The sequence below is a fragment of the Lepisosteus oculatus genome, chromosome 23, assembly GCF_040954835.1.
Source record: "Lepisosteus oculatus isolate fLepOcu1 chromosome 23, fLepOcu1.hap2, whole genome shotgun sequence".
In the NCBI taxonomy this organism is placed as follows: domain Eukaryota; kingdom Metazoa; phylum Chordata; class Actinopteri; order Semionotiformes; family Lepisosteidae; genus Lepisosteus; species Lepisosteus oculatus.
The window spans coordinates 6,126,422-6,148,704 of record NC_090718.1 but is presented as its reverse complement, the minus strand read 5'-3'; the positions used below and the strand labels follow the sequence as shown (position 1 = coordinate 6,148,704).

The 22,283-nt window shown below is 41.1% G+C and overlaps 4 protein-coding genes across 5 annotated transcripts; 3 read left to right on the top strand and 1 right to left on the bottom strand.

Moving 5' to 3' along the window:
* The first annotated feature begins 1,557 nt into the window (after positions 1–1,557).
* Positions 1,558–8,965, top strand: LOC107075692 (hepatic and glial cell adhesion molecule-like). 2 transcript variants are annotated; one of them, XM_015337729.2, is made up of 7 exons: positions 1,558–1,708; positions 4,182–4,244; positions 4,918–5,037; positions 6,082–6,420; positions 6,578–6,865; positions 7,411–7,536; positions 7,860–8,965. In XM_015337729.2, the coding sequence occupies exons 3-7, from the start codon at positions 4,983–4,985 to the stop codon at positions 7,892–7,894; spliced, it is 843 nt and encodes a 280-aa protein (XP_015193215.1). In that variant the 5' UTR covers positions 1,558–1,708; positions 4,182–4,244; positions 4,918–4,982; the 3' UTR covers positions 7,895–8,965. The 2 variants fall into 2 exon arrangements, with proteins under 2 accessions (XP_015193215.1, XP_015193214.1); XM_015337728.2 differs by having other exon boundaries at positions 4,137–4,244.
* A 1,122-nt stretch (positions 8,966–10,087) lies between these two features.
* zpr1 (ZPR1 zinc finger) lies at positions 10,088–19,055 on the top strand. Its single transcript, XM_006642305.3, has 14 exons — positions 10,088–10,342; positions 10,876–11,037; positions 11,491–11,581; positions 12,073–12,143; positions 12,471–12,557; positions 13,342–13,464; positions 13,674–13,733; positions 14,172–14,238; positions 14,888–14,958; positions 15,279–15,368; positions 15,919–16,029; positions 16,719–16,808; positions 17,150–17,215; positions 18,121–19,055. The coding sequence occupies exons 1-14, from the start codon at positions 10,220–10,222 to the stop codon at positions 18,250–18,252; spliced, it is 1,344 nt and encodes a 447-aa protein (XP_006642368.2). The 5' UTR covers positions 10,088–10,219; the 3' UTR covers positions 18,253–19,055.
* A 662-nt stretch (positions 19,056–19,717) lies between these two features.
* On the bottom strand, positions 19,718–21,134 carry h2ax1 (H2A.X variant histone family member 1). Its single transcript, XM_069182476.1, has one exon. It carries the CDS (start codon positions 21,039–21,041, stop codon positions 20,655–20,657), a length of 387 nt encoding a protein of 128 aa, XP_069038577.1. The 5' UTR covers positions 21,042–21,134; the 3' UTR covers positions 19,718–20,654.
* Positions 21,135–21,208: 74 nt separating this feature from the next.
* Positions 21,209–21,989, top strand: hist2h2l (histone 2, H2, like). The gene has a single exon (XM_006642275.3). It carries the CDS (start codon positions 21,444–21,446, stop codon positions 21,822–21,824), a length of 381 nt encoding a protein of 126 aa, XP_006642338.1. The 5' UTR covers positions 21,209–21,443; the 3' UTR covers positions 21,825–21,989.
* Positions 21,990–22,283: the final 294 nt, after the last annotated feature.

Below are 22,283 nucleotides of genomic sequence, written 5' to 3'. Positions count from 1 at the left end.
TTTATTATTTGCAATATATGGAGCACTTTCCATGGGATTCAATTGCATGAGGTTCTCTTGGAATGCTGCCTGTGTGGACTGGTCAAGGTCTCTTCCTCACGCATGTACAGCACTGTAGTGAGGTGGTCAATTTATTTTTGTTCTAATTAAGTAAGTTAAAATACATTCAGTGTGACTGATTGTATTTAATGAGCTTTTCCTTCCCAGGAAGTAGACTGGGGGACTTCACAAGTCTGATTAAGCACATTGAAATGCTCCAGAAATAGTTTCCTTTTCCAGAAACCGTTCCTCCTACACAAGTTTCCTTTTAATAATCAAGACAAAGAGACAGTAAACATGCAGATGTGTATGCTATATTTTGACATAAGAATCAAAATAAAAATGTTAAGAGTTCTACAGCTACCTCATTAACACGGAAAAGGCATTGATTCGTATCCTGAAACTTGCCTAACAGGTGTTTTATTATTTTTATTGGGTTTAATCCACTTCTAAGGGTTCCTTAATTGTTAGGATCATTTCATATCTTTTTGTTTTTCTTAAATATTGATTCATTAGGTCTGTTTTTTTTCCCTTAAAGAATTGCATTGAACAAGTGTCAGTAACGTCTTTTATAAATTAAAGAACACATTTGCCACAAAAAACTGAATACCGGAGGGCCTGGATTAGGGTTGGTATGTCTCGTACAGTTGCACGAAAAAGTTTGTGGACCCTTTGGAGTTACCTCGATTTCTGTATTAATTACTCATAAAAATGTGGTCTGTTCTTCAACTTAGTCACAATAATAGACAAACACAATCTGCTTAAACTAATAACACTCAAACAATTGTACTTCTTGTCAGTACTGAACACATCGTTTAAACATTCACAGTCTAGGCTGGAAAACGTATGTGAACCTCTAGGCTAATGAGATTGGAGGTGCCACGCCCTATAAAAAAGGCACACAAAGGTTGGGTTCTGACAGAGTCCGCTCTTCTCAAAAAAAGAAGTGTTCATGTGAACTATGCCCTGATTGAAAGGAATATCAGAAGACCTTAGAAGAATTGTAGAGATGCATAAAGCTGGAAAAGGCTACAAAAGCATTTCTGAAGTTTCTGGCTTCAACAGAAGGAAATTTGTATTCTAGAATGGCCAAATCTGAGTCCAGACCTCAGCCCATTCAAGTTGCTGTGGCATGACCTGAAGAGAGCTGTTTACTCAAGGAATCCCAGAAATATTGATAAATCTACATGGATTTGTAAGGAGGAAATAATGGTTGTGTAAGTCTCATCGGCAGCTACAGGGAATGTTTGGTGGGGGTTTTTTCTGTTAAGGGAGGTTTTACCAGTTACTAAATACGAGGTTTCACAGTTTTTCAGCCTGGACTGTGAATGTTTAAACAATGTGTTCGATATGGATGAGAAGTACAGTTTGTGTTAGTCTATTGTGACTTAATTGAAGATCAGATGACATTACTCAAAAATGCGGAAATCCAGGTAATTCCAAAGGGTTCCCAAACCTTCTTGCAACTGTATATGTTTTATCTGAGTTTAACCTCACAAGTATTTCACTTTTGGCCACTACCTGCATGTGATGTGCCCTAACCATTTCCTGAAATGAAAATGTCACTTTCTCAGCCACCCCCAGAAGCTGAGTGGGGAACAGTCACCACTTACCAAGGACTTGAGAGGACGATCCACAGGGACACACCTTGACTACAGAGCGATCATGGGTAAGTGAAAGGGAGTCATGCTCCAGGTGGGTTTTTGTTCTGTAGCTTTTTCAAATGGGTTGTCTTGCATTTGTAAATGTATTGAGCTAAATCCTGGATCCAACAGTATAGTTAGTTTCTTACAGATTATTTTTCCTGTGTCTAGGTCACTTTTTGTAATGTTTGCTCTGCTTTAAATGTGCCCTCTCTCTCTATCTCTTTCCTTCATTTCTACTCTTGGCTTTCAGTTAAATCATTAGCATTTTAGTCATATCTGTCAATGTATTTGGTGTTTCTGTAATTAGTGGGGACATGGATCATTTGTTGTAATGTAAGCAAGATCTTGTAGTTCAGTACTAGGTTATTGCTGGGAGACCTTCATAGGCTGCTCTCAGGGGCTTTCACACATTATACAAAATATGTACCTTTTGTATGAAGTATAATTCACAAAACCTTTCAGAAGTCACAGCAGTTGAATATAATCACAGGAGAAGCACACTGAGTGTTTGAGGGCCTTTGAGATTCCCTTGGACTTGTGCAGTAAAAACAAAAGTAGAAAAATTACATTTCAGCTGTTGAGCCCCCTTCAGTTGTGGAAACTTTTTTTCTAGTTCAAGTAGGGAGCTGTCAGCATGTGTAGGCTGCAAAGGAACAAGTTAAGGTTTATTCCAATGCTGAAAAGGGAATTAAACAAACGTGAATTTGTACATGGTTTTGTTGGCTAGCTGGCATTAAAGGAGGGTTTAAGATCTTTATTTAGACCTTTGGCATTTTCAGTTTGTGAGATCTGGAAGGTTGTGGTTTTGATCTCTCTGAGAAACAGAACTTCTTTATATAAAAAGGGGAAATGCACATCAAAGTAGAAATTTGGTGAACCTTTTGTGTATATTCCATTGTAGTTGATTTCTCATTTTCAGTGATGTTTATCACCTGCCATGAATACACTGGAATTTCACCTCACATGCTTACAAGGAGAAGCAGATACTGTACAGTACCTCCATTGCTGAAACTACACCTGGCTACGTTTTAACAATTGCATTTCTTTAGGCACCGGAGTCCTGCTTTGTAATGGCATTGAAATCACAGGATTTTACCTGGAATTGAGATGCAAAACCATTTTAAAATGGGCAAAAGTGGGATCCTACATCCTGTTTAACAAGGATCGTGTTAAGGACTTAAAAATACTCTTTAAAATGTACACTAAATGGGTATCACTAGCCAGAAAAGACAAAAACAAGATTTCAGGGTAATGGTTAAAGTGGCTGGGTTTTAAAAGGAGAGAAAAAAAGTGAGACGGTTTGACCATGCCAATCAAAAGAATAGACTGACTCCATGAGATTCCAGCTTTTAACAGAATAAGTTACATAAACTCTGAATAAACAGGTCTCAGACTTCTGCTAAAATATCTAGTTAACTATTATGGCATTGAACTGGATAACTGGGTAGTTATTGCTCTAAATTCATCTAGAGTAGAATTAATTGATTTAGTTGAAAGTCTGATTTTCTTTTTATTCACCTTGCAATAATATCCTCAGAGTTCTGTCAAGTTATACTGTCAAGAATCAAACCAAAAGCATAAGCCAGGATTTTCAAAACACTTGTGATTATCTTGAGATGCTTTGTCTTGTTGAGATGAATGTTTGTTTTGTGGCTATTTATGGATCACCATGGTTAAAACATGGATCCTTCTATAAGGTATAATATGAAGATTATACTGTATATTTGATGCAGTCTTTCACAAGATCGTTCATTTTTATTTGCAATCCTGTAGAAAATGGCCCTCAAGCTTTTGGCAAAATTCTTCCTTGATCCTATGAACAGATCTTTGACAGTTTGAGATATAAGAATGAGCAAGGGGTCTGGATCAGTGGATAACACAGCTGTTCAGTGAGTAGCACTATTTACTGTAAAAATGTGGTAATCTTCCACTCGTTTCATTTCATGACCCCAAAAGGGAAATGTCAATCACATGAGGTTATTCCACTAAAGCTGATTAGCTAGACAAAAGGAATAAACCATGTTTAGAATCACTATCACTGTAGCAAACGACACAGATGGTCATGTACAACCTAAAATTGTTATGCACCTGTTTCCATATGTTGGCTAACAGGTGGTCAAATTCTTCCCGGGACTGGTTTTTATTTTCAGATTTTACTTATTTGTTTTGTATGTTCTGCTTTCAACTGCTTCTGCCTACTTAAAACTTTTGGGGGATATTTCTTACCTGCATCTATATAACCCAGCTCCTTCTACACAAGTGTAACATGAATAATGGCAGCATTGTGATCGGGCAGCAATTGTGGTACTGTATGTATTTCTGCTGGTTTCTGTCACGCCTCATGACGCACCTTGATTATCCTGTCCGTTAAGTTGTAGAACTTGTTTCAGTTTTCAGTCAGAAGCAGGTAAAGCTGGTCGAAATAATCAAACTGATTTCTGGGTCACGCAGGCAACAGATTTAACGTAGGATTTCTTTTATTGCCTTGCCATGAAGTGGAAAGCTTGAGGAAAGGAGATTCCACATCTTCCTCAAACGCTTACAGCCTGGGCTCTTAAAGTAAGTAACTGGGACATTACTTTTCTATAAGGAGCTGGTGGCCGCCTTCATTTATGACTCGTTTTAGAGTTTGATTTCATTTTCTACACTGTACTATAGGGCATAGTGTGTGGATGAGAGATTAAAAATCCTTTTACATGACAAAGCAGAGGAGTATGTTTTTGTACTTGAAGGGGTATGCTGCACAGAAACCAGTTACTTTGAACTACAGTATGTACTTTTACAGTACATTTTAACTTCTTTCTGTGCACTTAGTGAGGCAAAAGGCACATTTTCTGAATACCAGAACGATCAACTGGAACTGTAGCTTTTTACCCTGTTTTTTTTATTAGTATAAGATATGAAAAAACGTCTGAGATCTACAAACAATTCTATCAATATAATATACAAAAATGTATTGGCATGTCAGGTTCTAAGAAAACAATAACTAAGCTAACAAACTCACTGGACTAATAGTCTTCGTTTGAATGTCTTTCACAATTTTTGCTGTGACAGATGGGGGGGGAAAGTAGAAAGGTGGTCTTCACCAAAACTGGAGTCAGCCCACAACAAACCTCTAACCTCGTGTTTTTATTTCCTAGTAGATGACTACTGAAGTATGAAAAAAGCAGTTTGGTTTTTAAAAAGCAACGTAACACTTCCTTTTCTTTCTTGTCACTTGCACCTGTTCCAGCAATTGACTTTTTAGCCAACCTGCCAGGTCGGTGTTCCTCGTTTGACAAATGCAGACGTCCGCAAATGATTACTTTGTGCTTCGTGTTGTGGCTGTCGTTCTTCTCCTTTGTTTCCCCAGGTAAGCAAGTCCCTTTTTGGTTCTTAAACGATTAGGAAAGATCGCTCAGTCAGCATTTCCTCAGTGTTCACACTGACTTAGAAATGGCTTCAGAGTCCTTCAGGATGAGCTTTGACACGCACTGATGTAGCTGGTGACTAGGTTTTTCTTTCGGATTCTTCTGTCACATGTTTCTGTGCTCCGTTTCGGATTTCTCTTACCACAGCTTTTAGCCTGAAATGCTTTCTGTTCAGGTTCTCCAAGTGACCTGTCACTGCTTTCTCCAAAACTAGACCTAAAGAAAATATAAGGCACCGATACTTGTTTTCCATGCTATGTAAAAGCATAAGACTCATTTTTAAGTACCTGATATTGTTGTTCTTTGAATCAAACTCTTTGCATAATGTCCATTCATTTTACTCTCTTCTGCCCATTTGTAAGTTGAAGGGAAGTTCACAGATAGTATTTGAAAACGAAAAGTGTCAATTGGGATTACAACTCGTCTCTGTTTTACTTGGGTCACTTGACCTGTGAGTTCAGTAATCGGTGAGTGACGCCTGTTAACGACAGGCCAGTAGCAAGAACTGAACTGCGGAACGCACCTTATCAAACAGCATGATGACCTCTAGGTTTGTAGTGACAACACATCCTTGCAAAGCGAAACTCCAAGGGCTTGTGAAGTGTAATTATGGTTTTGCTTCCTTTTTTGGTCACAAGAATTCTTTATAGTCTATGGCCAAGCCTGGTGCTAAATTTTAATTTATCGTGGTTAGGACAACTGCTTTAAGAGAAGCTATTTCTCTGGGCTTCTTAGATTATTTTTTTTGGTTATCTGTGGTTACTGGTCATTTGTTGAGGCTTTTATTATTGTTGTATGATTTTTGCACTTACTAGAATAGTTTCTTCCCCCCCCCCCAAAAAAAAAACTTCAACAACATTGCTTGGTAGCTTGTTAAAACTCCCACAACTCTTTATGTAAAGTGCCTCCTGTTCTTGGTTTGAAATCCCACTGCCAGTGGTTTGCAGGGTTACACCTTTTCAGACGTATCTTCATTGGTTTTTCAGTGCCTACAGGAGAAACCTTCCATGTTGGAAGTGAACGCAGTGCAGTCTGCGGGGAGCTGGGCAAATCTGTCTTCCTCTCCGTGAATTACACTCTAACCAGAGGAAAACAGCTGCTGGACCTTTCGTGGGACTTTAAAAAAGACACGGAATACTGGAAGATTTACACATTTAACGGCAAAAGCAAGTTTTTCAAGGACTACGAGAGCAGAGTGCAGGTGTTTCAGAACGGCTCCCTGCTCCTGGAAGCACTCAACTACTCGGATGCAGGTCGATACATCTTCACCGTGGCCGAGGAAGGAGGAGCTGAAAAAGAGACGACTGTGGAGCTCTGCGTGGAAGGTTTGTGCTGAGGGGTTTGGTGATAAGATCGTTTTCTTTAAAAAAACAAAACAAACATGTTTCTGGCAATTGTATTGGAAGTAATGTGCGCCTCGAAAAAGGACTTTGGGGTTCTTTTTACTTGTTGAATTTGTCTTTTATCTTTCACCTTCAATAGATGCTGTACAAGAACCAACAATTGAACAGACTCCGGGAACAGCACATTCTGGGGAGACGGTGTCCTTAGTATGCAGGGCTCCTAACATAGGAAACATGCAGTTGTACTGGCAGGGAGTCAATCTGTCATCAGCGTCATCAGAGACCAAGTTCTTGGAGGGGTTTCAGTACACCAATATTCAGATCACGGCTCACAGGTGCGATACATTCATCTGTGTGGCTCGGAACAGTGTGAGCCAGAAGCTGGCACGGCACACGCTGAACGGATCTGAGGAACTTTGTGAAAATTGTGAGTTTTATTTTCCAATGTTACAGTTCCAATTGAACTGTACCTTAATCTTTTGTGATTTTAAAATGTTTTGCTTGCATGTCAAGTGTAATTACTTGAAATTGAAGTAGTTACATCATACTAAACAGTATGTGTGCACTTGAAATCTTTTTGTTTAACACTGGCATAGGACTGGCTTCTCATCCATGGTGTAACCTGCCTTATATCTGCTGTCTGTGGGTCACTGTTACCCTGTATGGGAATAAACTGCTCTTCTAAATCATAGATGGGTGTTGTGTAGCACAATGCAGAGGGTTATTGATCTTGCAAAATGATTTTTTTTAAGTCTAAGGAATAAATCAGCAGGGAGAATGAATCATATTCTAGAGAAAAAGAATATAGTACATCCATGATGAGTCGAGGGCTGTGCTTCGTGCATTGGGTTTGGGTCATAAACATAATTTCATAATTGCACTTAACATCAGTGGGAATAATGCAGTGTGCCAGATGAAGCCTGTTTTGTGTACCCTTGGGAGTGTAATGGATGCCTTTTCTCTGCATCACAGGTGATCCTCTGTGCACCGAACCCAAGCCATTGAGTACAGAACTTGTAGCTCTGCCCATTTTCCTGGTGGTCGTCTTCGTGACCATTGTGGGTATTGGAATCTGCTGCTGCCGCAAAAGGAAGTGTGGTAGGTTAATGTAAAGCAATATTGGACTGATTTAAGAGCAGCAAAGAAGTAAGCACACTCTAAAGCTGGCAGATGGACATGATTAAATGACTTTCTAAACTTTGTGAAGAATTGCATTCCTATCTCTTTATCACCAAAAGGACATTAAATTGCACATAAAAATCAAGTTTCCATTGCTGTACATTTTAATTAAAGAGTGAATGAGGACTCTGAGGAGGGCTGTAATGCTCATCTACTTAACTTAGAAAAACTTCTCTGCTAAGAACTGAGCCTCGGCAGATACTCGAGACCATACGTCCAAATCTTTGTGTTTTTTTTTTCAGACAACAGAAGATGTAAGGAAAAGGACACCTATTAAAAAGATGGTTATCCTATGATTTTAGAAGACAAACAAATACCCATCTGGAACAGAAATGTCCATCTGCATTGATATAAAGTTGAAGAAATGGTCTGTATGTCAGCTCTGTGGCCATTGGGCTGTCCAATTTCGCCATGTATCACATTTAAAGGATATAAAAGATGGAACACGAGGGTGACTACGGTCTGACTAACTAAATCCATCCATCTATGGATGAAGGACAACCAAAAAACCACCATAACCCAATTCATACGATAGAAGTCTGTTCCCTTCCAATAAGAAACTGCTATTACGTCCCATATTGGGTCCAGGAGTACTTGTGATTTGTCGAGCCCGTGCTCTGAAGTGTCTGGAAAATGTGAAATACGTTTCTGTAATTGAAGTACAGCAAAATATTTTTTTCCCTAATCTCAATGGCCATAAAATGACGGGGAAATGAGCACTGTAGAGGAATAAACAATGAACTTGGATTTACTAATTACATTAACTGTGAAAATGTTTTTGACATTATACAGTACAGTCACCTTTACTGTTTAACACTAGATTAGATTAAAATTGTGTGCGAGATTCTAAACGCCTTTTTTAATTCAACGTGTCAACACGCCCTCTAATGGTTAATTCTGGAGAGCTTTTATCCACAGAATGCTGGAGCATTTCTATACTTCGTAGGAGCATTCAGAACAATGCTATAATTATATAGACCCTATAGTTGACTGTAGTTTTATAGCACTGTCTTCAATACGTTCCTATAACTACTTTTTTATGAAACCTTTTTTTTTTCAACTGCTGAAACTTTTTGATAGAACCTTCTAGTTGAATGTCTATTGGACAGAGCCCACCTCCCCTACCCTCGTACACAAGAGGATGTATCAATACCTTCCTATTAATACACTATTACTTCAGTATTGCTGTTATACCCATGTGTACTTCTTAATTGTTTTCTTTCTTTGTTTTTGTCTTGTATGTTGCACCGCTCGCTGCTTAAATTGTCCTCCTGGGATGAATAAACTTTTTAATTGAATAGTTATACTGATAAGGAACTTTATCAATAAAATATTTTTTTTGCACGAATGTAACGGTTGTCTTACATTTTCCACGTGTCGGTAAGCTTAGTTTTCTGTTTACTTTAATCTCCCTGTTATTTCTTCCTATATTGTGTGAAATGATGCATCATATGCATATTTCACGGGTATATTAAAACAATTTTAAGAAAAGCACCCTAAACTTTTGTAGCTTCCTCCATAATATCCCGCTCGGATTTAAATCGGTCTTCAAACAAAGAAGTACAGGTATATCCCTTTTTTTGTGTGTGTGCACAGTATGAAAATTTTACAACTTGAAACGTAACTCCGTGCATTTTCTAATACAGGCACAGTTATTGAAAAAGACAACTGCGTCCTGTAGGCCAGAAGTATAGAAGAATGCGCTTTCGTGTGAAGTACATCGCTTAAAGATTTCAACCTCAGTCTTCCACAGCCCAGGACTCTGCCCCTACGGCACATCTCCCCTTTAAAAAAGGAAGTTTCCTCTTGCTAAGCGAAGTACAAAGAAATGTTCCTTTTCTAAGAAGAAAATAGGGCGGCCAAATCGGTTTAAGTTCTCCAACCCACCACCAGCTCACAACTCACAGTTAAAACTTATTTTTTTTATATTAAGATTAGTTTTACGATCCCAGTTGCACCTTGCGACTCCAGGTTGTTGACAACGTTTCTGGGGTGCAGTATCAGCTCTGCAGTCGACAGCTAATAGAGCAACAGAGAGGTACAGCTACGCTTATGATATGACGCAAGAGACTAGAATTTAGCCATCAAAGACAGGCCAGTTAGATAAAGTAACATTCAATGAAACACAGTGTAAAAGCTGCAGTGGGAGAGTTCATAACAAATCGATGAACGAGGGTGGTGATGCTGATGCTTATCTGGGGGTTTTGTACAATCATCTCTCTAACGCCAGGCAGGTGAAAAAGTTCTGTATTCATAAAAACGTCAAACGTCCCAAAATACGAAGAATCCTTTGTTTTATTAGAATTTCTACGACAAATGTTAACGTAACACTAACATAGACAGGCAAAGAACCACTCTCCCCCACCTACAGAAAATAGCATTTAGCCACATCTGGGCTGACTGCAATGGAGAAGATGAAAAAGATGACACGTGGGGCGGGGTCAGCGGACAAATTACTTCCGGGTGAAGCGGAACAACGTGGTTTGTGCAGCGAGCTTAGGAAACGTCTAGAAGTTGCTGGAGTTAGGAGGGCACAGCCTTTAACATAGCAGGTGGCGTGCTCTGTTTTCGTTAAGGTGCTCGAAACTGCGGTGTAGGCACAATGTCTGTAATCGCCGAAGAAGAAGTGCGGGGTGGAAGAGTCGTTTTTAAGGAGATAAGCGCGGAGGACGAGGACCAACAGCCCACGGAGATCGAGAGCCTGTGTATGAACTGTTATCAGAATGTATGTTAACGTTAACTTTTTTTTTAAGTGTTCACTAGTCCCAGACACAAGTCATTGAATATATTTGACCTCTTTTACAGAAACAAATAAAAGTGTTTTTTTTTACTTGTGTCCCTGTTGGGGGACGAACTTTTGTTTTCCATCCGTGTTCGGTTTGGTTAGTCGCCTGTCGTCGTATCATCACTGTAAGTCCAAGCGACACGTGATTTTAGGTACCAACTGTGCACCGTTGGATAGTACAGTTTTCTCTCCTTCCTTTTTCTTTCATTAATCAAAACTGAAGGTCGGAGCAGTTAAACAAAAATCACAGCAGTGGAGATGTAAAGACAGATGCTTGCGGCTCCTTAAAATAGTGCGAAGCAAGAGCTGTCATGCTATCAGGTTTTGTGTAGTGCAGTAGAGAGACAGCATGCTGCTGCTAATTTAATAGAGCGACTTTTAAGCGTCATGCATCCTGACCGAGCGCTTTGGGCGGATTGTAAATCATTTACCAGGAGGTATTGACTTAAACGCTTGTCCCTTTTCTCCTGCAGGGGACCACCCGCCTTCTGCTGACGAAGATTCCGTTCTTTAAAGAAGTCATCCTCAGCTCCTTCACTTGTCCCAACTGCAACTGGTCCAACACTGAAATCCAGTCAGCCGGGCGCATCCAGGAGGAGGGGGTGTCATACACTCTCCTCGTCCGATCGAAACAGGTGCATCTCCATTTTAAACCTACTTGAAGCCTGCAGATGCCACTCGTTGCACGATATGAACAATCCCCAGCCTCCCAAGAAGTGACAAAGGCATTAGTGTGCAATGTAAAATGTGTTGTAAGCCTTCTCCTTATTTTCTATTACGTCTTGCATTTCCTTAGGTTCTTTTGTTTTAGGCAGTAAATCAGAAGTCTCCCCCCTGAGTGTTATTGAATGGGAGGCTGTGTAGAAACTGATTTAGAATTGCATTCTGTATCCGTAAGATAAAAGTTTCCACAATGAGTTAGGCAAACACGTGGCTACATTGGGGTATGTGGATTAAGATGATGAATTATATATAATCCTGGACTTTACCTTTTAAGCAAATTTAATGTTTAAGAAATCATGTATCTATGGAAAAAAATGACTAGCTCTTTGCAGCGGTAGCTGAGCTCTTGTTTTTTTAAACTGCAGGATATGAACCGTGAAGTGGTTAAAGCCGACTGTGCCACAACACGGATCCCAGAGCTCGATTTCGAGATTCCAGCATTCACACAGAAGGGAGGTGAGAATGGCACGTCCTGTGATCCCGAGCTATGAGGTTTTGCATGGTCTTATATATGTATGATAATAATTACGTTAAAATAGGTGGCTTACTAAAAGCGAAAAGATGCATGATTTTACGGGACTCTTTGAATACATTCCATTTTGTAATGTAAGGTCAGAGTTGTGGAGTTTTACTTGCCTTGTAATGTGCGTTGAATTTCGTGTGCGTGTACTTCATAGTGGTGAAAAGCTTGAGTATCCTTGCAGCCTTTAAAATGAATGAAGGTGACTTCGGTTTTGAGTGCACAATATCCTGGGAAATGCTCAGTACCATGTAAAGAGAAAAATGAGATCAGTTGATTGAGACCACACAGACCACTGAGCTGTGTGAAGGGGTGAATAACGGCAGCACCGGTATATACTTACAAAAGAGGTTGCTGGCATGCTGATTGTATGGCATCAACCAGTGCTCCACATCCTGAATGATTTGCTCTTTTGTTACTTTACTAGCCCTGTCCACCATCGAGGGTCTCATTGACAGGGCAGTGGCAGGACTGGAGCAAGACCAACCCACAAGAAAGGTAAACCCGCAAACTGCACTGGTGTAATGTATTCTCTTCTCTCCCTTCCGTTCTTACCCCCTGCTTCAGAATTGGTAAAAGGGTACGAAAACCTTTAATTTTCACACTGAGCCTGATGCACGAAGTCTCTGCAAGGTTTTCTTTTTAAAACTGGTCCTTTTGGAGCAGGTTGTGATCATAATATCCGCAGGATCGTTTAGAATCTTGCCTTTTCACCTCTCAACCTTTTTGAGTCTTAGTGCAGTGTTATTATTGTTATAATTGTCTTTGTTTTGCTCTTTTAAAACACGTTTGTGTGCATTTAAACACTGTGTCATTTCCTTTAAGACAACAGCGCCAGAGGTCGCCTCAAAAATAGATGAATTCATCGAGAAGCTGAAGAAGTTGAAAGATGTGGAAAGTCCTTTTACCCTGGTGAGTAGCTTTCACGAGCAGGACTGTTTTCCACAACCTGTTTTTTCTGCCTATATTTTGGTCCACCAGTCTCAAATCGTCAAAGGCAAGTAATGAGTAATTGGCAAACAAGAGAATGATTGTTGCTTTCATGTATTTTAATTTGATCTTCCAACAATTACAAAATATGTAGTAAGACCATAGCAAAACATCTGTTTTGAGTTTCAGTGACTGGTAAAACTGTAGCAATGTTTTATTTAGAGGTATTTTTGTCTTGGGGAGCTTGGTGATTGAATTTCACTCTGTAACCCATTTTATAACGGTAAGGTATTAACATAATTAACATTAATTATTTTAATATCCTTGACTTTCATTCTGTTTTTTATATAAAATATTATATCACGGACGTCAATCCTGTGGCATTTTAGTCTTAAGTATGTCCAAAAGTAAATTGCAGTTTGTGATTTACAGAGATGGATAACGCACCAGAAATTGTTTTTAAAAATGTCCTAAATATGAAATGACCCTTTATACTTCCCTGTAATGTGTCTGTAGTTTATTTTCTAAAGAGATGGTATAATAGATCATTGAAATTAGGTGAATCTGAATGGCTACATGGGAACATGGACTGTATAGCAGTTTCAAAAAAAGCTGAGAAGAAACAAGGTTTGTGCGCAATCACCTGAACATGCTGTATGACTTTATTCTATGCAGCTCTTTGTGACTTGTGCAAAACTTTTTTGCTGTATTTTGTAATGTGTTTTTGCTCCTTGTTATTGAAATTAGTTATTTTTGTGTCGTCTAGATAATTGATGACCCTTCAGGGAACAGTTTTGTGGAGAACCCGTTTGTGCCACAAAAAGATGAAGCACTCACCGTCACCCGTTATAAGAGGACAGCCCAACAGGATATACAGTTGGGGTTAAAGGTGAGATGGCATGCTGAGTTGTTTGGAAAGTAATTTGGAGGTGGCAATATAGTTTCCCAGCTCTGTGGCACTGGGCCTGTTTCCTGTAAGGGGCACCTGGTTGTGTGGAGCTGGGATTTTTGGAATTCTGCCTGGTGTTCAGATTTGCAGTTTTTTTTTTCAAATAGTAAGTGATAATAGACACTTACATTACTTTTACTTTATTGCAGGCAGACGACGACAATGAAGAGGAGAAACCTGGAAATGACATTGAAACCTTGCGAAACGAGGTGTGTGAGGTTACTTGACAAGGGGTTGCATTCTGTAAACTATGCATCATCAATTCCAAACAATCCTGACCCAGCAAGGCCATCACCCCCTCAAAATAAGAATGGCAGAGTTTTTCTTGAAACCAACAGCGACATCTTGCTGTACTTGCACAATTTCATCAGTACCTTGCTGGCTGTAGTGTTGATTTTATTTTTTAAATGCACAAAGATGCAATGTAATATTGTTCAGCAGCTGTAAGATAAAATATGATCACACATCTTTAAAAATGTTCTATATTTAAATACTGTTACATGTGACATGTTCATTTTTAGGCTATTTCTCTGCACCTGCAGGTGCGTGATGCTTTATCATTTTTGACAAAATAGTTTATTGTACTTATGCTTTCATCTAGGAAATTGTGACAAATTATGATATTGGATGTCTGTTTTGTTTTGTAGGTTTTGAAGTTTGATACCAACTGCCCAGAGTGCAACGCTCCAGCCTCCACTAATATGAAGTTAGTGCGTATCCTTCTGAGAAGCAAAACTGAGATCTTGAAATGCTTTTTAAGTTGCTGAACCAGCAGCGCCAGTAATTCAGAACACGCGTTCTTGCCCTGTAACCCAGACATTCTTTTTTTCAACGAGGACGATAGTTCCTTGTTTAACCTGCGGGAGATTGCTCAGACAAACACATGATTTTGTATAAAAAAACTAACCTACAAAGTGCACATCTTCTTGAGCTGGTGCAGTGCTTAATGATAAAATTGGCAATTCCAAATTTGAACCTGATCTGTAAACTGCTATGTACCAGTAAATTTCATAGTATTGTACCTGTTACTCTATGGCTGACAGTACAACTATAGTCAAAAACAGTTAGTAATTTGCTACAGATAATCCTTAGGGTCTTAGTCCTGTATTTTTTTCTAAACTTATAGTGCTTACCAGGTGACTAGCTGGTCAATTAGAAGTTTAAGGTCAGGGCAATCTTTGATTTCATTAAATCAGTAAAGCTTGGATCTAAGACTCTGAACTTGCAGCCTGAGCTGTGCTTGGGGTTACCCCTTTCTATACAGGATTTCTATCCCTAGTTGTACTCTTTTACTGTTCCGAGTAAAGCTTGTGTTAAGACGGGTTGAAAACGTTGGGTGTCTCTTCCTTAACAGTCTTGCTAGAAATTCCACATTTCAAGGAAGTGATTATTATGGCGACCAACTGTGACAGCTGTGGACATCGGACCAATGAAGTAAGGCTCTCTCGCTAATTTTAAGATATCGCCCTTCACAGTTAATTCTTACTCCAAGTATCTATCATTTACTTTTTCCTACAACGTTTATATTTTCTCGGAATATGAGATTGGACGCCTTGTTTCTTCGGCAAGTCCACGTTTATTCTAATGATGAATTTAGGCCAGTGTTGGCTTATTTTTAAGAAGGCTCGTGGGAGGTGATTTGAGCGATGCAGGCACAGAATGTGAGACTGGAACCAGTTCTTTGCTTTGGTGCCTTTTACCTGCAGTGCATTTACTGTTGTAAATTAGTCACTATTATTAATTTCATTGTAAAGGTGAAATCAGGTGGAGCAACAGAAGAACTGGGAACTAGAATAACACTACACCTCACAGACCCCTCCGACATGTCCCGAGACCTGCTCAAGGTAAGATCCTCGGACTTTTATTTCAGAGGGTCAATCCCAAAAGGACGATTGGAGCGATGTGCTCCTTAGGGCCTCTGACTCTTGGGAGGTTAAGCCTGCTACATCAACGTGTTGCATTAGGTAACCCTCTACTGAACCTGTAGCACTTTTATTATTTTACTGCTCTTTTACACAGATGCATTCAGTTCACATCAACTGAACTGTGAGTGAATGCGAGTCCATTTTTCTTTTGTGGTATAAGTTAGTTATGAAAAATAAGAGGGACGGAACTGTTTCCATTCCCCGAGGGTAAAATTAAAATGCTGTAGTGTCCTTGAAAGCACCGCAGTGGGATGGTTTAGGATCTTGCTTATTTGGCTTATGTCATCAACACCCTTTTGTGAACGTACTAGTCAAAGAGATCTGGGCATCGGACAGATCCAGTGCACGTGCCTGGATGTTGTGTACTTCACTGTGATGCATGAAGCCGCTCACCCTTGCATGCAGGATTACTGTGTGCTCCTCGTGTCCTGAGCTTGCTCTTCTGTATGTGTGTGTGTGCCGAGTGCAGTCGGAGACGTGCGGCGTCCACATTCCCGAGCTGGAGTTTGAGCTGGGTATGGCCGCGGTGGGGGGCAAGTTCACCACTGTGGAGGGGCTTCTCAAAGACGTCAAAGACTTGGTAAGTGTCTGCCCACGCATCTTGCGTCACCCTGTCCTGGAGCAGTTATCATCCGTCGTCCTCCGAAACGCTTTTGTCACGTGCTGTTTTATAAAGGAACAGGGTTGGACACCTAACACCTGAAGAAGGCTCCATGGCTCCACCTGTCAGTGTTACCTTCTTTGACTTGTTCCCTTTACCAATTCCCTTACACGGGCTGATACAGTTCCCTTCCCAAATGTTTATTTTAAGCTCTCAGTTTAGAAATGCCAGTTATTTCTTTTTTTTATGCCTTGTCCGCTGAAGTAACTATTGTGCTGCAAAGGAAGAAAGCAGATGTGCTTCTCCTTCCTGTCCTTCCATAATTCAGTTTTGCGCTTCTGACACACCTTTAATGCCTTAGAGGAGTGTTAGTTTTGACTGGAAGGTGTGGTGAGCCTCTCGCATCAGAAGCCAATGTCTCTTTGTACAGTGTTAAAATGTCAAACTTGTTTTTATTAATCATGGAGGCCATCCTGCATCATTTTAAAGCTTCACAACACAGTCTTGAAAAATTAATTTAGACTTAAAAATGTGTTCTGAAAATAAACCAAAACTGTGAATTGTGTAAGACATAATGTGTATATAATTCAATTTTGAAAAGTCATTTATGCTATTAACCTTTTTGTGCTGCTCTATTTCAGTTGTCAAATTTTTTACATTTTCTTTAGATTGTCGATAAAAACCCCTTCACATGTGGAGACAGCTCCACTCCAGAAAGAACCAAGAAACTGGAGCTTTTTGGCAAAAAGATCGACCAGGTGGGTTCTTTTTAAAGTGTTGCCTTTGACACAAGTATATTTTTAGCTGGAGACGATAAGGTGCTGTTGTGATCAGTGTGCTTGAAAACAAAGCGAATCCAGGTGACAGGAGGGCTTCCTCTGTAGCTGTACATGTTCCTCATCTAAGGAAAGATTTTGTGTTGTCAGTTGTGTGTGATTACTGAGTTGTGTGTGTGACTACTCTGTTCATTATAAGTCAATATTTATCTGTGTTTTTCAAGGAGGTAAAATAGAAAGGGAACTGTGTGCTCTTTGTCAATCCTTTCTGCTTTAAGATGGTCCTTTGCTTTGTGTTGATGTGCAAAGTGTTTTCTCTCTAGATCATTGCTGGAGAGATGGAGGCCCATATCATTCTTGATGACCCTGCAGGGAACAGCTATCTACAGGTAATGTTAACATTGGTTATTAACCCACATGAAATATTTATCTAAGCTGGTGGCACCTGGCTTGGAAAGTGTACCTACTGTTTGTGTGTTCCATGTTGACCCTTACAGTAGGTAGATCTGACACTATTGCTCTAAATATTTCAAGTTGGCTAAACCTATTTCACATCCCATTTTGATCATTTAATTAATTGGCAGTGTGAGGGTGTTTACAGAAAATTATTTAAAAGAATGTGAGTATTTGGCATTGTTAATATTAAAGGAGAGTAATTCTACATTGGGAATAAGAACACCTAAGAATTAAGTGTATTGAAAGGTTTGTGGAGTGTTTTAGTCCCAGTAAAATTTGCCTTAACCCGCCTGGCTGGGGCCCCCTGCAGAGTGAGGAGAGACCTAGGGGCAGCTGCAGAGGGGGAGGAGGGCTGCAGATGTATGCGAAGGAGAGAAGGGGATTAGGTTTGGTACTGATGATGTTTTAAGTGAGGAAATGATGGCAGGAGTGATTACGAATTACTGACAGCTGAGGCTGATTGAACTTGGCTGTTGTCATCCCTCCCAAACGTTTGTTACGAAACTCCATTTGATAGTTGTATTGTTTCTAAATAGCTACCAGGTCTCCAAACTTGTAAAAATCATCATATTCAGCATTCTGTTTTTAAGAGGTGACATTTCTGTTGCCTTGTGAGGTAGCATGCTGGTGCTGTCCAGTTTTGACAACTGACTTGATAGAACATTTAACCACAGAGACAGGTTTTGGCAAATGCAATCATATTCCCCCACAGCATAAGTTAATTTAAATCCATTACTCATTTGTAAACATCCTCTGAAGATACAAAGTAAGAAGGGGATGAAACCGTAGCTCATTTTTCCCCCATGTCCGACGGGTTGGAAATAATTTGTTTCTGTAGAATGTGTACGCGCCCGAGCCAGACCCCGAGATGAAGATAGAGAAGTACGAGCGAACCTTCGAGCAAAACGAGGAGCTGGGCCTGAACGACATGAAGACTGAAGGCTACCATGATCAGAGTGCCGACCGGTAGCATGACGAGGGCAGACAGAGACCACCCACATGGAGAAGACCAGGGAGGTTAAGGAGAGAGAGCTGTGCTGGTAGATATTTAAATGGGATTTATTGTATAGTTGGGAAATATTGTTCCTAAGAGTGAGATCAAAGAATTTAAATTTTCAACATGGATGGACAAAGGCCAAGCACTCACAATTTTTGCTGCCTGAACTCTTCAGCACTTTACAACAGTTATTATTGGGAAGACCTTTGTGTTCCTGTGTTTGCTGGGTATAAAGGCTTTTAAAGAGCTCTCCCAGGCTTATTTATAGGAGATACATTTTATGTTTTTGTACCATGTTTGACTTATGTTTCCAAAACATCTTCTTGCTTTCACACATTTATTATCAGTATAAGAAAATTAAGAGAATGTGAAGTTTGAAACTGTGCTGTATATAGCCAGAATTAAGTAAAATCCTTCATTTGGAAATTGAATCTTTTATGATTATATTTAAAATTTTGAAAACAATCAAGAAGTTTGTTTTTTTTCCCCCTGTAGGAAACACCCAACCGGCTCCAATATTTTCCCCTTACGATAGTTATTTAAAAAAGCCAAATTAGTTTTTGAGATTGTTATACATGTTTAATCTGCTACATTTTATGAAATGTGTTCTGAAAGTATTTTTAAGTTGTTTGCATTGCACAGTAGGTGAGAAACTACAGAATCGGTCCAAGATAATTTGTTTGAAAGTAGAAAGCTTTGGCTTTCACATCCACATTTATAGTTTGATGGGTTTGTTTGGGTAAATCCTTAATAAAGATACTAGAGGAATTATTGAACTAACTGTATTTGTCATCACTTATCAAAGGTCCAGTGCCCACTTCAGTTTGTCCTGAGATAATGGCTATCATAAAAAGACACCACTGACTTTCAGTTACTAGTGGCCAGGAAGACCTGTTGATAAAATATTTCACAGGGTTTTGCAATATTCTGGTCCTCTTGAATCCCGAAGAGGCATTGCCTACTCTCAAAATATCACAACACAGCAGCATCTCCACCAGATCCCTCCTTTATGGTGTTGCTCATTTTGTTTTGGCAAAGCGTGTGCGACACCTTTCGAGTTTCTTGGGTAGTTGTTTTAACAAAGCAGGTACAGCATGAGGCTTCCCAGAAATATTTCAGTCTGCTTTTGTGAAATAACACACAGTGAGAATCCAAAAGATTCGTTAGCTGCCCCTTAAGAGATAAAATCAACATATATATGGATGCTGGTCTCAGATGGAGTACGACTGAACTGTAGTTAATGCTCTCATTTGATTTGTACCGTTATAAACAAATTTAGCAATGTAGGATAAGGTGACGGGCATTTAAATGAACACTACAGCGCTGGCGCGCATGCGTTGGTTGCACTCTTTGTTTCTTCCTCTAAAACAGGACCCCGGCGCTTTAGTGACTTTTTCTGATGCAAAATAATAAATAAAAACACGAAATAAGCCCCGCGTCCGTTTAAAATTTCACAAAATGTCGGCTTCGTTTTTATTTACGAAATAAAACACCATTGTAAGCTTCTTGATATTACAACATTAAATCGACACAGTAAAACAGATGATGGGGCCATAACGTCACCAAGGTACACCTCCCCCGTCCCCCTCCAGCCACCATTCAAACAAACGCGATGGGGGGAAATAAAGCGCACCCCTCTGAGAAACCCGTCAGGCTGCTCGGAGCAGGGCGACATTACGAGCCGTCAAAACGCCACCAGCTGCGCTCTTCGCCTCGGTGCGTCTCGCAGGAGAGAGGGCAGATGTCCGGGCGGCGGATCTGCGTAGCGCCTCGCTTGTTTTCCGCAGGGATGCGCCACCATTTTGGAAGAAGTCTATCAGGGTTTTTCGCCTCTTCTCTCTTTTTAAGAAACGGTAGCTGAAGAAACGCATTAGAGAAAAACAAATAGGAGAAGGGGGGGAAAAAGCCACCCCCCACAAAACATCGCGCTGTAGTTTTCAGATCCAGATCCAGCAGGTTATATGCGGTGGTGCACCGTGCCACGGGCGGATGCCCCAACCCCTCCAGATCTGTACAAATTAAGAGACACGGCCTCTTCCCACGCTTGAACCCCCTTCTTATTGCGAAACCTCTGCTCCCCGTTTGGGACAACGACGGTCACGTAGTGCGAAGGGGGAGGGGGGTGGTGGAGGTCGATCACACCGAGACTTACAAAGCCAACCAAGTCTGCGTAAAAAAAACCAAGCCGTTTCACCCAGGCCCCAAAACCAGTTTAGGCTCCCCGGGCTCTCTCGTCTCGTCTACATCCATTTAAATAACGAAAAAGAAGCTCTTTAAATAAAAGTGGGCGGCTCTGAAAAGAGCCTTTGGGAGGGAGAGGGGGGGGGTTGTTCTCGGATCCGGAGTCCGGGGTGGGGGGGTCGAGAGTGCCCCCTTTACTTGCTCTTGGCCGGCTTCTCGGTCTTCTTGGGCAGCAGCACCGCCTGGATGTTGGGCAGCACGCCGCCCTGCGCGATGGTCACGCCGCCCAGCAGCTTGTTCAGCTCCTCGTCGTTGCGGACGGCCAGCTGCAGGTGCCGGGGGATGATGCGGGTCTTCTTGTTGTCCCGGGCGGCGTTGCCGGCCAGCTCCAGGATCTCGGCGGTCAGGTACTCCAGCACCGCGGCCAGGTACACCGGGGCCCCGGCGCCGACCCGCTCGGCATAGTTTCCCTTGCGCAGCAGCCGATGGACACGGCCCACTGGGAACTGTAGCCCGGCCCTGGAGGAACGGGACTTCGCCTTTGCTCTGGCCTTACCGCCGGTCTTCCCCCTGCCGGACATAATCTGGGAACAGATGCGCGAATCACAAGGATACTCCAACCGAAGCAAAACAAATTGAACTAATCTCCTACTTCCAGATGCTTTCTAGCGTTATATAAGGGGAAACAGTACGGTTTTGATCCTTTATACCCCGTGTTTCGCTCCTATTGGGTAAAGACTGTAGCAAAGACGTAACCAATTGATTTGGCCAAACGTGTGATTGACGGGGCCGGAGAGACGAATGAAAAGCTGCTTGGCTTACACGCGTATTTGCATAGGGATCCTATAAATAAGGGTTCCGAGGGCGTTGCCTTTTCATTGTTTTTCTGCGTGGATTGATCATTTTATTGGGGGTTCTGAAAGAAAAAGAAGCGATTAAAGAAGGTATATAAAAAAAATCGTAGAGGGAGAGGAAAAACAAAAATGCCCGAACCCGCAAAATCTGCACCTGCACCGAAAAAGGGATCGAAAAAGGCCGTGACGAAGACGCAGAAGAAAGGAGACAAGAAGCGGCGGAAGACCAGGAAGGAGAGCTACGCTATTTACGTCTACAAAGTGCTGAAGCAAGTCCACCCGGATACTGGCATTTCCTCCAAAGCCATGGGCATCATGAACTCGTTTGTTAATGACATTTTCGAGCGCATCGCCGGCGAGGCGTCCCGCCTGGCGCACTACAACAAGCGCTCCACCATCACCTCCCGGGAGATCCAGACCGCCGTGCGCCTGCTGCTGCCCGGAGAGCTGGCCAAGCACGCCGTGTCCGAGGGCACCAAGGCCGTCACCAAGTACACCAGCTCCAAGTGAGCCGCACACCAGATGAACTGCCTACTTACAGTACTCCTTAAGCTCTTGCCAGGGGCCTTTCGTGACTTGCGTGGCGAGAGCGGCCAGTGACCCATGCACAAATATGCACAGCTCGAAAGAAATTCTATTGAGTGTCAAAATGATTAAAGGTTATATTTTAATTCAGCTTTAGAGTATTTTGTCTTTTTTATCTCTCTCGTGTGTCCAAAACTGTTCCAATAAACGTTTGAAATATTTTGGGCTACAATGTTAAGCCTATGTGCTTCTAAGCGTTCGTGTAGCACTTTTAAAAGTTATTGTCATTGACTTTATCGACTCTTGCCATTAGTTCCGACGTGCTACACGTTTAATAGGACTCATGTCTACTTGTGGTCTACACGTTTTGTAAAAATAAATATTACATAATAGCAGCGTGATGCGTTTTACAGACACAAGATGGCACTGGATTCATAGTTTGGA